At 64.5% G+C, this 14,478-nt stretch overlaps 2 protein-coding genes and 1 long non-coding RNA gene across 28 annotated transcripts in view; 1 reads left to right on the forward strand and 2 right to left on the reverse strand.

The window, feature by feature from the left end:
* Positions 1-78: 78 nt before the first annotated feature.
* On the reverse strand, positions 79-6,079 carry SLC25A39 (solute carrier family 25 member 39). 4 transcript variants are annotated; one of them, XM_083808850.1, is made up of 12 exons: positions 5,717-6,079; positions 3,409-3,517; positions 3,272-3,331; positions 2,770-2,814; positions 2,227-2,336; positions 2,043-2,110; positions 1,834-1,958; positions 1,555-1,728; positions 1,362-1,471; positions 1,161-1,242; positions 995-1,075; positions 79-900 (listed from the first exon to the last, which is right to left on the reverse strand). In XM_083808850.1, exons 1-12 carry the CDS (start codon positions 5,717-5,719, stop codon positions 782-784), a joined length of 1,086 nt encoding a protein of 361 aa, XP_083664976.1. In that variant the 5' UTR covers positions 5,720-6,079; the 3' UTR covers positions 79-781. The 4 variants fall into 4 exon arrangements, with proteins under 4 accessions (XP_083664976.1, XP_083664977.1, XP_083664978.1 ...); XM_083808851.1 differs by lacking the exon at positions 5,717-6,079 and adding an exon at positions 5,270-5,412; XM_083808852.1 differs by lacking the exon at positions 2,770-2,814 and having other exon boundaries at positions 5,717-6,059.
* Positions 6,080-8,772: 2,693 nt separating this feature from the next.
* LOC310885436 lies at positions 8,773-12,742 on the reverse strand. The gene is made up of 2 exons (XR_014574799.1): positions 12,623-12,742; positions 8,773-9,985 (listed from the first exon to the last, which is right to left on the reverse strand). It is a non-coding gene; the product is annotated as an uncharacterized lncRNA (long non-coding RNA).
* Positions 9,979-14,478, forward strand: part of MAPT (microtubule associated protein tau) — a 49,186-nt gene continuing 44,686 nt past the window's right edge. For 20 of the 23 annotated variants that reach the window (XR_014574796.1, XR_014574797.1, XR_014574798.1 and 17 more), the window contains exon 1: positions 11,711-11,786. The gene's annotated coding sequence lies outside the window, so the exon portion shown is untranslated. Of the gene's footprint in view, positions 11,362-11,710; positions 11,787-11,905; positions 11,935-13,653; positions 13,789-14,478 lie in introns of those variants that run through there. The other 3 variants (XM_083808832.1, XM_083808837.1, XM_083808838.1) reach the window with 3 other exon arrangements.

Genomic DNA, 14,478 nt, shown 5'->3' on the forward strand with positions numbered 1-14,478 from the left:
ACTGCCAGCCCCAGGGACACCTCCCATGCCCCCCCTGCACACAGCCACTGCAGGGACCAGGGGCAGGGCTCCGCGACCTAAGACACAAATTCCATTTCATTTTATTTAAGAAAATAAGAGAAACTCCCCCCAGGCACCCAGGGCAAGCTGGGGACCGGGAGGAGGTCGGGCAGCACCCGCACCGGGCACGGCGCAGGGCAGGTCCTCGTGGTGAAGGGACGGGGGCACAGGACGGAGCCCGGCCCCCCCAGAGCAGCAGCGAGGTTTGTCCCCACGCAGGGTCCGAGCCCGGGCTGTGCCAGGGGCCGGGGAGGTCCTGAGCGGGCCGGGGGGGTCCAGAGGCAGGGCTGCGAGGTGGCCCCACACCACGCAGGGGCAGAAGGGGAGGCTGTGCGTAACTGGTGGTGAAGGGCCGCGCTCGGGGCCGAAGCGGGGCTGGGGGCAGGCATGGGGGGCAGCCCCCGGGGTTTGGTCCATGATGGAGCCCCAGCTCCTGCCCCCGAGCACAGCAGGAGGCTGGGGGCACCCGACCTCGCCAAAGTCCGTGAGTCAATCCAGCAGCAGCATCTGTCCAGCCTCAAGGGACAGCCCGGGAGGGGGGGGACGTCCCCGGTGTCACAGCAGGCACCGTGCCCCCAGCACGGCAGGGCCAGGGTGGCCCCCAGGACCGTGTCCACACCACGGGGCCGGTGGGGAGCGGAGCGCACGGGAAGGCACTTGGGCTCAGCACGCGGGGGTGTCCCTGTCCCACGGGCCACGGTCCCCGTCCGTGCCCCCCCCTTTACAACCCCCGCAGCCGCCGCTCCTGGTTCAGCTTCTGGAAGAAGGTTTTGCCGAACTCGTAGGTGCTGATCATGATGGCGCAGGCGGGTGCCACCTTAATGACACGGGGCAGGAACCCTGCAAGGACAGCACCGTCAGCCCCGCGGTGACACCGGGGCACCCCAAAACCCCAGCGCCCCGGGACAGGGTGGGTGGGGTGTCACAGCCTTACCTGCAAACAGCCCCCGGGTGCCCGACTCGGCGCGGATGCGGCGCATGAGCAGCCAGGTGGATGACGGCTTGGAGGCTGTGACTGCGGGAGGAAAGGGGAGCGGGGGGTCAGGGGATGCCCGGGGGGCTCCCCGCTGTCCCCCCCAGCCCGCAGCAAGCCCCCTCACCCGGGTGCAGCTCGCTGTCTCCCAGCTCGATCTGCCGCTGGGTCTTCACCACGTCGAAGGGCAGCGTCAGCACGGCGGCCACCTGCGGGGCGAGCGGACGGCGCTCAGCTCCCCGTCCCCATGGCCGTGGCACGGCCCCAGCCCATTGCACCCCCATTCCCCCTGGGGCGGGGGGCTGCAGACCCCAGGCCCCTTTCTCACCGTGCCGGAGATGGCCCCGGAGGCGAAGCTGATCATGAAGGTGGCCTCATCCAGCCGGGCTTGGGCGCAGAGCCACTCGCGCACCAGCTCGTAGTTGAACCAGTAGAGAGCTGGGAGGAGAGGTGAAGTCCCCGTGCCGCCCGGCGGCCCCCCCCGTGCCACCCCGTGCCCCCCGCCGGCCCCGCAGCCCTACCGGAGAAGGGGACGTCCCGCAGCACGGTGGGTCCCCAGCCCCTCCAGAGGGACAGCCAGCCGTCCTGAGCCACCGCCGACTGGATGCAGACGCGCAGCTCCCGGTAGCTGAGCTGCCGCGACTGCATCTTGGTGCGGATCAGCTCCAGGGGGCTGATCACCGTCACAGCACCCACTGCCGGGGGGAGGGGGGGGAAAGGGGGTGTCAGCACCACGGAGTGGGCACAGCGGGGCCCCTCCTGCGGGCTGGGGGTGCTCGGGGGCCCCCCCCGGTACTCACGGCGGGCGAGGGCCCCCGCCAGCAAGGGGATGTGGTGGCCGCCGCTCCCGGTGCGAGCGTGCAGGTAGTCCCGGAGCTGGTCGTAGGCGGTGAAATAAATGACGGTGGCCGGCACCGCCATCACCCTGCCGGGGAGGAGGGAGGTGAGGGCACCCCGGCGCGAGGCTCAGGGCACCCCCCCAACCCCAAAAAGCTGGGGTACCACTCACAGCGTCGGGGGGAGGCCGCTCCACAGGGACCTGATGCCCTCGTAGCGCGTGATCTTCACGAAGGCATCCTGCGGGGAGAGCGCAGCGCCCAGGGGAGGGTGGGAGGGGGGCAGAGGGGCGAGCACCCCCCCACACACCCCCAGGAACACCCGACCCCGCACGGGGAGACCCCCGCAGCCCCTACCAGGGTGCCGGTGAAGCGGGTGGGGGCCTTGTACCAGGCGGTGCAGCCGGGGCCGTTCTGGCAGACGTAGAGGTGGTCCATGAGCCCGTTGCAGTAGAGGAAGCACTTCCCTGGGGCGGGAGGGAACGGCGGCACCGTCAGAGCCCGGCTCGGACCCCTCCGTCCCCAAACCATCCCCGTCTGTCCCAGGAGAGCACCGAACCCGAGCCCCCGGGCCCCAAACCAGAGCCGGGACCCTCGCTGGCCGCGACCCCGTGGGGCAGGGGGCACCCCGGGGGAGGCAGAAGCCTTCGTAGGGAGGCGGCGAGGCTGCGGGTGATGCCCCCAAGGCTGGGGGAGCCCCCCCGGCCTGGCATCAGCAAGGCCAGCGGGAGGAAGCAGATCCCAGGAGGCTTTGACGCAGCGGCAGGGCAGAGCGACAGCACAAGGACAGGGGCTGCAGGCACGCTTCTGCCACAGGGCAGGACCGAGGACGGCCAGGCAAAAAGAAAAATACCGGGTCCGGGACGTCCCCGCAGCCGCCACCAGCAGCTCGGTACTCACACGTGGCCTGCCGAGAGCCCCAGGGCGCCGAGCGCACCGACCATGCTGAAACACAACGGGGACAGCCTGAGCCGGGGCGCCGGGGATGGGCCACCCTCCGGCTCCGAGGGAAAAGGGGCCGGGAGTGGAGCCCTGCCGGCACCAAACCGGGGCTGTGCGGAGCCCGGAGGCCGTGCCCGGTGTCCTCCACGGGGCAGAGGCTCCATGGCAGAGGGGTCGGCACCGCTCGGCTCCTCCCCGGCACCCGGCGGGCACGGGGAGCATGGAGCAGCCACGCAGCTCGGGCAGCAGCACAAAAGGCAGCAGGTCCAGGGGACGGGGAGCCTCCGGAGCATGCTGAGCCCCCCACCCGGCCCCGCAGCGCTGGCCCAGCTCCAGCACGGGACCGTAGCGGGGGGAAGGAGGACGAGGGGGGGCCCACGGCAGCAGCGCCCTCGCCACGGCCCCAGGCACCCAGGCACGAGCGGAGGCGTCCCCGCCGCTGGCAGCCCCAGAGGGGTACCTTTGGAGAAGGGGGTCCTCTGGGCCTGCAGCCGGATCTTCACCACGTCCAGCGGCGTCACTGCAACGACAGCCCCCCCGTCAGCCTCCTCCCGGGGCGCCCCCCCCGTGCCCCCCCCCCAGCCCCACGGTCCTCACCGAAGAGCGAGGTGAGGATGGCGCCTGTCCCGGAGGCCAGCATCTGCTGCAGGGGCGTGATGCCCCCCCCGGGGCCCGGCGACGTCTTCTCGGCCATGGCGCTGCCCTCCTGGAACATAAAAATGGGTCGGGGGGGTCCACCCGAGCCCACCGGGGGGGCCGGGCACGGCTCCGGCCCGAGCATCCCCGCCGCGACGCCGCTCCGCGCCCCGCTATCGGCACGGCGCAGGGCAGGCGTGGCCCCCGTCCCGCCGCTGCCCCCGTAATCGTGCTGCCCCCATCGGGGACCCCTCCTGGGGCCGGCTCGGCCCCGATAACGCCCGGTAGTGGTGCTGGCAGCCGGCCTGGCCGCCCCGCGCTGCTGCTCCCTGGGGGCCCGGGGCAGGGGGGGGGGAGATGCTGTCCCCCCTCCCAGCGCCGCAAGCTGGGACATGAAGGGACGGGAAGGGACAAAGTCCAAAGAGCAGCAGCCCCGTGCTGGAGACGGCCCCCTCCTGGTCCTGGCTACGAGGGCGTAACGCAGCCCCATGGGCATGCGGGGGGGAAATCCCCCCCCCCCGTTGCAGAACCCCCCCCAGAAAGGGGCTGCACGCCCCAAATCTTGCACTGCAGCACCAGCAACGTGCCCTGGGCTCTGCCCTCAGCGCAGCCCCTCCTGCGGGATGCAGCGGGGCCACAGGAGGGGCCGCACCCCCAAAACCCACAGCACCCCTGCTGTGGGGTCTGACAGCAGGGAACCCTCCTTGGGGGTGGTGGGGGGGGGCAGTGGGTTTTCTGCTTCTCCACCCCTCCGGTGAGGAATCACGGCCACTGAGCACAGACAGAGGCAGAAAGCGGGGCCAAAAAACCCCAAACGCCTTCGGCGCCTGACTCAGCACCTCCCCAAGGTCGCCGCGGCCCCTCGGGGCTGGGCGCCGGACCCCGGGGCTCCGGGTGCCACCCACGGGTGCCGCACGGGGTGACGGTGACGGTGTCACGCTCCGGGCGGTGGCAAAACCGGAGCCCTCGGCCCCAGCTTGCACCCCCAGCGCGGGGCCGGATCCTTCCCACCCCGAGCAGGGAGGAAAGCGCCCGGTGGGGGCACGGAGCCGGGGGCTGCGGGGGGGCTGTGTGCGCCCCGAGGGAGGGGGAACCCCGAAAGGGCAGCCTGCTCCTGGGGGGTCCCGCTGGGAAGGGATTAGGGGTGAGGAAGGCAGGCAGCTAGGGGTGAGGGTGAGGAAGGTGAGGGTGAGGAAGGTGAGGAAGGTGAGGGTGAGGAAGGCAAGTAATTAAGCCTGAGGGTGATGAAGATGAGGGTGAGGAAGTTGAGCAACTAAGGGTGAGGAAGGCAGGCAATTAAAGGTGAAGGTGAGGAAGGTGAGGGTGAGGAAGGCGAGCAATTAAGCATGAGGGTGATGAAGACGAGGGTGATGAAGATGAGGGTGATGAAGGCAGGCAGTTAAGCGCGAGGCTGAGGAAGGTGAGGGTGAGGAAGATGAGGGTGAGGAAGATGAGGGACACAGCAGCAGGGCCAAAGCCTGGGGACCCCGGGGGGCTTCGAGCCCCAGGGGCAGGGGGACAAACGGGGGGTGCATGGGGGGGGCACACGGGGGGGGTCCCCCACCTTACCCCCCCATGGGGGTCTCAGCCCTGCCAGGCCCCCTCTCCGCAGCCCCCCCCAGCCCTCAATGCCCCCCTCCCACTGTCGCCCCCCCCCCCGAGGGGGCTGCACCCCCCCCCCCAGCCCTCCCCATTCCCTCCAGGGAAACTGAGGCAGCGGCCCCACGTGCCCGGCCCCCCCCGGGGGTCTCTATGGGGGGATCGGGGGGGGGGGTTACGGGGGCGGGGGGTGTCCGGGGGGGTGTCCCGGGGGGGCCCCCACCTGCTCATGCCGGCCCCGCGCGGCGCTGCCGTCCCCGGGCACGCGGAGGGGGGGGGGCGGCGGCGCCTTTAAGGAGCCCCATGGGCGCCGAGCGCGCCCCCGCCGCCGCCGCGCGCCGCTTCCGCCTCCTGCCCGCGCACGCGCAGCGCGCCCCCCCCCCCTTCCCCGTGCGCGCGCCCCCTGCCGGGCCGGGGGACGCGGGGGCGGGGGTGGGGGGCGGGCAGGGTCGTGCAAGGGGGCGCTTTGCACGCGCACCGTGCTGGTGGAGGGGCGCTTTGCACGGTTGCACGCTCACCATGCAGGCAGGAGCACGCCCTGCACGACTGCACGCGCACCGTGCTGGCGGAGGGGCGCTTTGCACGGTTGCACGCTCACCATGCAGGCAGGAGCACGCCCTGCACGACTGCACGCGCACCGTGCTGGTGGAGGGGCGCTTTGCACACTTACCATGCTGCCAGAAGCACGCCCTGCACGGCTGCACGCTCACCGTGCTGGCAGAGGGGCACCCCGCGTGCTTGCACGCTCGCTGTGCTGGCAGGAGCACGCCCTGCGTGACTGCACGCTCGCCGTGCCAGCAGAGCGGCACCCTGCATGATTGCACACCGAGCTGGCACAGGGGCGCTTCGTGTGCTTTCTTGCTGGCATAAGCACGCCCTGCATGATTGCACACTCACTGTGCTGGTGGAGGGGCACTGTGCACGCTCACCGTACTTGCAGAAGCGCACCCTGCATGATTGCACACTCCCCGTGCCAGCAGAGCAGCGCCCTGCATGATTGCACACCATGCTGGCAGAGGGGCACTTTGCACGCCCATCATGCTGGCAGAAGCATGCCCTGCACAACTGCACGCCCACCATGCTGGCAGAAGCACGCCCTGCACAATTGCACACTCACCGTGCCAGCAGAGCGGCACCCTGCACAACTTGCACACCGTACTGACAGAGGGACACTTTGCACGCCCATCACGCTGGCAGAAGCACACCCTGCATGACTGCACGCTCACCGCGCTGGCAGAAGCACACCTTGCACACTCACCGTGCCTGAAGCATTGACACGCTCACTGTCCTGGTGCTACCAAGGCGTGCACAGGGCAGCAGGGCTCGCGTGCTGGTTGTGCTGGAGGCAGCAGGGCTTGCACACTCACACAGCTGGAGGCGAGCACACTGCCACAGCTTGCACACTCACACAGCCGGAGGCGAGCACACTGCCACTGCCCTGTGCACGCAGCCTTGGGGCAGGAGCAGGCTGCAGAGCTCGGAGGCTTGCCCGAGCACGGGGAGCAGCACGGGTGGTGCAAGGGAGCAGCACGAGTAGCACACGCATCACCCCAGGGGCAGGCGTGAGCAGCTGAACGTGTCCCTGCAGCCTGGGAGGTGGGGGTGCCCCCCATAGGCACCCTAGGGTGGGCATCCTAACCCCAGCCTCCTTTATGGGGTGTAGGAGAGGAGGCGGGGGCCAGCTGGGGCCTTTTAACCCCAAATAGGGGTGGGGGCAGCTTTGGGGGCTGTGTCATGCTGGCTGGGTGAGGGCTGGTGAATGCTTTGGGGTAGGGGGTCTGGGGGAGGGAAGCAGGGGGATAGCAAGAAGAATTTTTAGGACTTTGTTAGGTGTGCATCAGCCAGGTGATGGATCTCTTGCACTTCAAGGGTTATAGGTTGGGAGGCTGGGGTTCCCTTCCTGCTTAACGCAGCTGCTTGGCTTTGCTCTCTGCACCGTGCTGAAAGTGCCAGCGTTCTGGGGGAGACCCCTGAGCGCCGCACGGAGATGCGAGCTCTCTGGGGTGACGTTATTTCTGCTGCTGTTTCAGTTTCTCAAGGATGTGTTCTGCTTCCCTGCAGGTGGGAGGTGAGGGTGCTGCACGCCCTGCGCAGGGAGGTGCTGCTGTGGGGTGGGCTGGTGGCAGCAGATGGCCCCCAAAGCCCCCTGACACCCACAGAGCCCAGCAGCAGTGGGGAGGGCCCCAACCTGGCCCCGCACAGGGCTGATTGCGGGTGCCTGGGGTAGAAGAATTGGGGTAAGACCAGGGTGGGTCCTGCTGGTGTCTTCCTGGACCCGTGGATGGGGGCTCCTGGACCCCTGCATCACGTGAAGTTCTGCAGCGGTGCCACCAGTGGTACTGGTACCTGCTCCCCGCCAGGGGGGACGTGTAACGCCCGGAGCAGCGCCCGGTGTTTGCGCGGAGGCTGCGATGTGCCGGGTCCGGGCTCGAGGGAGGGAGCTGCTGGGGCTGCCAGCATGGGTGCGCAGCCAGGAGTGGCCCTGACTTGTCTGCAGGCGCTCGCTGCCTTGACACCAAGCAAGGCGAGTCAGGGCTGCGCGAGGTGAGGCTGGGAACCCCATAAAATTCCCCCAAGGTCACACAAGTCGGCGCATCCTGTACCTCCCCAACTAGTAACTCTGCCTCTTAAACACGGTGTTTAAACGATCTGGAAAGCTGCTGTAGTAGAGTTTAGAAGCAGAACACTAATTAATTACAAAAAAAAAAAACCCTTAGGGTCTTATATATTTTTCGGTGTCGGGCTTTGCATGCCTTCCGCGTTACCCAACTGAGAAGAAAAAGGAATAATCTTTTTCCAGCTGGGGTGGGGGCACGAGGGAAGCATGTGAGGCAGCGTGAGGGCCTTAATCTCAGCGTGTCAGGGCTCTCCGACCAGGGGAAGGTGCTGGGGCTGTTCTCCCCGCGCTCAGCACCGCTGGGCGGCGAGGATCTGGATGGCTCTTTCTGCTGAGTCACGGGGTGTGCATGTCTGATCCACGTCTCTGCGGTCCCTCAAGGGCTGTGTCTCGTTCCTGGAGCCTGCCCGTGCAATAGACACGTAAGCTGACTTTGGAGAACCGTGCCCAAATCGCAAATCCACGCGTTTGGTCTCAACTTGTGGGAAACGGAGCCAGCTGAGCTCTAATCCCCTTCTGAGCTGCAGACTCGCACGCAGAGGCTGAGCTGCTGGGAAAGGCTGGTGGGAGGCTTTGGTCTGCTCGGGGCAGGAATGCCACTCTCCTGCTGCTCCTAACGGCGTGCGGGCACGGCTGGGAAACTGTGCAATGCCCGGCTCCCTGCCGCGATCTCCATGGAGAGGCTTCAAAGCACGGCGAGATGTCGCAGCCCAGCCGGTTCCCTGCTCCGGCACCGTCTGCGCTGGTGGCCGTGCCCCGGGGGCGAGTCTGGGGGCTGCATCTGCCCGGGCTCCCCCGGGAAGGGGTCGTCTTGTGGTCTGCCAGCCCACGATAGCGTCTGGAATTGGTTCAGGAAGACCAGTCCTGTCCCCTGGCTGGAAACCATTTTGCAAGCCATTAGCCCGCTTCCTTTTTTAGGTGAAGTTTTTAACGGCCAGGTTGCAGAAAGGATCTGGGTAGTACTGTAATGGAATTACGCTAGTGCAGAATTTGAGTATTTATTTCAACTAGGATCATTGTGGTTTTGCAAAAGCCATCCTTAATCTGAATTAAGTGACTGAAATGAAGCAGCTTGCAGGCAGATAAGGCCTTGGGGACATCAGGCTTAAAACCACCGTAAGCCAGAACCCATCACAGAGTTGCAGTTCTCCAGCTCCTGTTACAGGCTAGACCTGAGAAATCATGGTTTACCTTCCATAGCACCTGCTGGGGAAAACCTTGCTGAGGTGCAAAACACCTGTGAGGAAAACGAGCCCCATTTTCCAGACGAGGAAGCAGATTTGGAAGCTTAAAGCTTTCCTTTTTAGAGGTTACCTTTATAATTTGTTAAAAAATAGTCCTTTTTTTTTTTTTTCTTTCTCTTTTTTTTCCTCTCTCCAGCTAGTAGCAGGGCAAAAGGCATGGAGGGGAAGGAAGAGCCTGGACTGAGCTAACAAGTGTCTTGTTGCACGGTGTGGTTTCACATCAAGGAGGTGGTTTTGCAGCAAACCAGCAGTGGATGTGTGCTGCGTGGGCAGGCTGAACAAGGGAATCTTCTGCCACTTGCTGCCCCTCTGACGCAGACATTCAGCCCATGGTTTTGGCCCTGCAGGGTGAAAAAGAAGAGAAGCTGGGCGTGGATTGGATTATTTCTCTGTAGGAACTTTGTGTACCAGGAATGCTCATGCGGTTCTATCCCTATGAACAGAGGGAATCGGGCAGCAAGACACTGTGCCTTTGCTCTTTCTCGATATGATACTCTGAGCATCTTTTTATTTTCAAGTGCAGTGCCACCAGGCTTGCATGGGTGGGTCCTGGGCCAGGACGGGAGGTGCGGTGGCAGCCCTGCAAGACTGACCGGGGAAGCACTGCTGCTTTACTACAGTCCACCAGCTGATGCATTTTATTCCTGACTCACCTTTACCAGCGGATCTTCTAGATGGTCAGGCTGTGGTAAGAGCGGCTGTGCTTGAACATCACTGGGACCAGTTAACACTTCCCAGCCTGTGATTTCCTGGGTACTGAAGGGACTCGGTGCCTGGTGACCTGAGAAAAATTCAGGCAGGCAAAGATGAACGCTGGCAGATGGCTTCAGAAAGCCAGGTGCCATTCTCCCTAATAATTCCTGCTAGGAAACAAAAGCAGGGAGGTCCCTTCTGGTTTTGTCCCCCTTGGATGATGAAACAGTCCCGTCAGAGGGTGCTCAGCTGCTCTGCAGTCACTCCCGTGTTCCTGCTGCGTCCGTGCCACCTGTAGGAAGAGCTGCTGGTCCAGGACTGGGCTCTCGCTGCTTGCACTGCGAGTTCAAATTCAGCTCGTTCCTTGTCACAAGGATGGATCCCCCTGTAGCATGAGTATTTATTTCACAATTCCCAAAGCAGCGAGATTTTTCACAGATGTGCTTACCCTGGGAAAATTCTCCAAGCAATTTGTAGCAGGTACTTCTTAAATTCTTTAAGAAGAGAGCCACTCCCTTAGTTTTTTTTCAGGTCAACAGAAACAACTGATGCATGTAAGCCTATCTCATGGTGCTGTGTGTTCATGAAGAAAAATTTTTGCCCCCAAATGACTATTTCTACTTCATACTAATTTGACTGTACCTTGTACTTATGTAGTTACTTATACCGTAGTAAGAGAAGGGCTTTGACCCTCAAAGCTATAAGGCACCTTCAGCCCCTTGTTCCAACCTAGGGTGGACCACCCCTGACCAGCACTTGTCCAGCCTGCTTTTTTAAGAGCTCTGGTGCTGCAGGTTCCACATCTGTTTCTTTCCTTATTGAGTTTTCCCCTTCGCAACCTCTGTCAGAGAAGCCTGTTCTTAAATTGGCTCTTTGCCCTTGATGTACACCGGAATGCTTCCCAGATAAAATAAATAAATAAATAAAAATCTGAGCTTGTCTGCCAGAAGATCCCTCGTGCAGTTTCTCTGCTAAATCCAATTACCAGGGACAGAAGCCCGGTAAGGCGGCAGCAGCTCTTTGCAGAGTGATCTCTGCTGCTGGCACAAGGCACCTGAGCACCCTGCCGTGCTCCCAGGTGAAGCAGGCAGGTGGGAGAGGTGAGGCCTGTCTCTTCAGCCTCCGATTTCCTTCAGCCCTTCTGACTTCCAGGGCTTGAGGCAAGGCTCTACAGGATGAGGAGGGAGCCCGGTGCTCCTGTGTTCGCCCTGGGACGCGCAATGTCGTCGCTTGTCACCTCCTTCCCACAGGTGTCAGCTGCCCCAGGTGTTCCTCCGGGCACGCTGACACCCACCTGGTGCTCGTGTCCCCATAGCCCGAGGTGTGCAGATAACCTCGGTGGGGCTGCCTGCCTCGGGAGGAAGGAGGCTGCTTTTCCTTTCCTTAGCTTAGAGCTTAAAATTGGGTGAAATTAAACCTTTGCGGCTGCCTGCAGGTGGGAGGACACTGCTGAGGCTGGTGAGCCCTTGGTGGGCTGGGATGGTGAGGGTGAGAGCCAGACTTGAGGAGACGTCAGCCCCTAAACAGCCCTACGTGCCTCTTCCTTCCCAAAGTGTGCTTAATGAAATACTGTTTCAGCAGCGCCCAGCTGGGACAAATAAATACATTTTTAACCATCCTGAACCAGCAGTGCTGCAGTTCTCCCTCACTCCCCTCCCTGAAAGCCCCAGGGAAGCAAATCTGCGCTCATTCCCCTCGGAGAAGCCTCCTCGGAGGCAAAAAAAGATGAGGTAAAAGAGGCGGCGGGGCAAATAAAATGAGGTGAAAGAGGCGGGAGGGCGGGGCGGGGCCGAGCACAAAATGGCGGCCGCGGGGGGGGGGGCGGGAGGAGGAGGAGGAGGGCGGGCAGCGCGCGAGCGCTCCCTGCTGGGCGGGGCCCCGCAGACAAAAGCCCCCCCCCGCAGCACCGCGCATGCGCTCACGCTGGGAGGGGGGGGGAAGACCGGGGAAGGGGGGGGACAGCGCAGGGAGGGGGGGAGAGGCGAGCAACTCGGCGCATGCGCACTCCCACCCTCCCCCCCCCGGGCGGCTCGGCGAAGGTTCCGGAGCTCGCGCGCCCCCCCCCCCCCCCCCCCCACTCCCGGCCCGCCCCCCCCCCGCCCCCCCCCCCCCCCGCCGCCGCCGCCCCCCCCCGGCCGCTGTCGCTTCCCCAGCGCGGCTCCGGTGCGGACACCCGGCGGCGGCAGGTAGGGGGGCACCGGGCTTTTATTGGGGGGGGGGACACCCCTGCACCCCTACACCAGCGGGCACGGCTGGGGAGGGGGCTGCGAACCCCCCCCCCCCCGGGTCCCCGTTTACCGGCTGCCAAAAAAAGCGTGAAACGGGCGGAAAACGGTAAAATAAAAGGAAAATAAGCACCGGTGGAGATACCCCTTGGTGGGGGGGGCACGGCGGTGCCGGTTTGCCCCCCCCCCCCCCCCCCCGTGGTGGTGCTGGGGGGTGGGGGGCGGTGCCGGTTGTAGGATTTGGGTGCCCCCCCCCCCATGGGGGATGGAGGTTTTTTTTTTATTTTTTGGCCGTTTTTGCAGGTTTTTGCCCCAATTTCCTGCGGCAGGTGGGGCCCGGGGGGGGGGGGGGCTGCGGCAACGAGGGGTGGGCTGCGCCTCCCAGCCCCGGTGCCATCTTCTGCAGGCTGGGCGTGGGGGGGGGGGGGGGGGTCGGGAAAAAAAAGGGGGGGAATTGGTTAAAATGGGTGAAATGATAAAAATCCTTCAAGGGGTGGGGTTGGGGGCAAAGGGAGCTGTCCACGCCCGGCCCCAAAACTGGGGGGATCCAGGCGGTGTGGGGTCGGGGGGGGGGGGGTTGCGGTGCTTTGTTGGGTTTGGGGGTGAAATTTGGGGGGGGGGGGCTCCAAGGGTGGGGGTCCCAGCCCCCGAAACCTGTCAGGTTTTGGGGTGCTGGTGCCCAGCCCCGGGGGTGCTGGGTTGGGGTCTCCGCGCCACGCTCCGCTCGCCTCGTCTCCCCGTTATCCCCCCGTTACCCCACAATCCCGTTATCCCGTCCCAAAATCCCGTTATCTCACCCCAAAAGCGGGGCGGGACGCAGCCCCCACGCCCCGTGCCGTGCTTCTCTGCCGGGTTTTTCTTTGTGGTTTTTGGGTTTTTTTTTTCCCCGATCCGGGGGGAACTTCGCTCACCGTGCGGGGCGGGAGCCGAGTTTCGGGGTGAGGGAGGGGGATCGGCGCCCGCACGCGGGTTTTGGGTGGGAAAAGCGGGTTTTTAGCACCTGGCCGCGCAGCCCGATGGCGCTGCCGCCGTGTTCCGGGGGATTTCTCCTTCCATCTGCCAGCGGTGCTGCCGGGAGGATCCCCGAGCCGTGCCTCCGATTTGCCTCGGTTTGGGGTTTCCCTTCTGCGGTGCATATTTTTCCCCATTTTTTTCAAGATGTGCGATCGAAATCGTGCTCGGCTGGGCGTTTGCGGGCTGCTCGTAAGGACCACCAAAACGCCGTGTTCGCTAGAAATGAGAAACAGCCTGACCCGTTCGTAACCTTACCCGGTGGTGTTCCGCCTCGATACCCAAAATATTTGGGATTTTTTTTATTTCCAAGCCGTGCAGCTGAGGAGAAAAGCGAGGTGCTGGCCCGCTTACCCGCAGCACGTGGGGGCTTTTCGGGGCAGATAACTCGCGCCTGATAAAAAAAAAAAATAGTGTTTTTTCTCATTATTGCCCTGGGTGGATCAATGGTGTTCGGGGGATGGCGTTGGCTGCGGCATCCCCCAGCGTTAGCAGAGGCTGGTGGATGCCCTGGGGAGTGAAGGCTTGGATTCGAGCCTTTGGGGTTAAGGCGTGGGCAGGGTTTGGGGTTTGACGCCCGGTTCCCGTGCAGCGGAGCGAGGCGGTGCCTGCCCGGGGCTGCCCTCCGCGAGGCTGCGCGTGAAGGAAGAGGGTCTGAGGACGCTGGGACACAGAGCTTGGACCGGGAGGGCTCCTGACCTCCGTTCGCTTGGGTTAGGGGTTATTTGGCCGTCAGTGTGCGCGTGGAGCCCGGTGCCGTGGGTCTGCCGTCGTCTCGCGCGGCGGGATGGTCGGGGTCGGCCCTGGGCTAGGGCAGGGCCGTAGGATTTAACGGGGGCGGCGCGAAGCTCTCCTGGGGTCTTCTGAAGCCTTTACACGAAGATCTGCTCCCTCCGAGGGCATTCATCCGGCCCTGCTCTGTGACAGCTCGCTGCTCGTCCCCAGCTTCCAGGTGAGCTTGTGGGGGACACATTGGGGCATGGGGGACACACTGGGACGTGGGGACGCATCGGGACGTGGGGACACATCGGGACGTGGGCTCTGCCTGGGGGAGCGAGGCTGTCGCCTGCTCCCGGAGGGGCCGGTGGCACCGGGGTTGATGTACGTGCGTTTATCCGTAGCTGGGATGAGGACAGGAGCGTCGGGACCCCCGTGTGCCCCACCGGGAGCTCCCCGGGACAGGGGACGGGGTCGGTCCTCGCGGGTGACAAACCACAGGTGACAAGGGCACCGTTGGGGCCGTAACCCGCCTTGGCTCTGCCTCTCGCTACTCCCCCTTTTAAAACGCTGCTTTAAGTGGTTCCAGACCAAGCCTCCAGTTTGGCCTCGCTGCCCTCTGCTGCCAGCCTCCTCCTGCCCAAAGCCTCCCGCACCGACCGCCCCTTCCCACCACGCTCAACAAACCCAGCTGGGACGAGCGACCGCGTTTTTAACTATCCCAAACCAGCAGTGCTGCAGTCTCCCCTTATTCCCCACCCCGAGAGCCGCGGGGAAGCAAATCTGTGCTCGTTTCCCCAGGAGGAGCCCCCTGAGAGGTGAGAAATGGGGGAAACGGGGTGGCGCTGGCCCTGCCTTGTGTGCGCTGGGCTTGGTGCCTTGCACCGGGGACGCTCGACGCGCGCTGGCGAGGTGGGTGCCTCCG

This window comes from Anser anser (assembly GCF_964211835.1).
Source record: "Anser anser genome assembly, chromosome: 23".
Lineage (NCBI taxonomy): Eukaryota > Metazoa > Chordata > Aves > Anseriformes > Anatidae > Anser > Anser anser.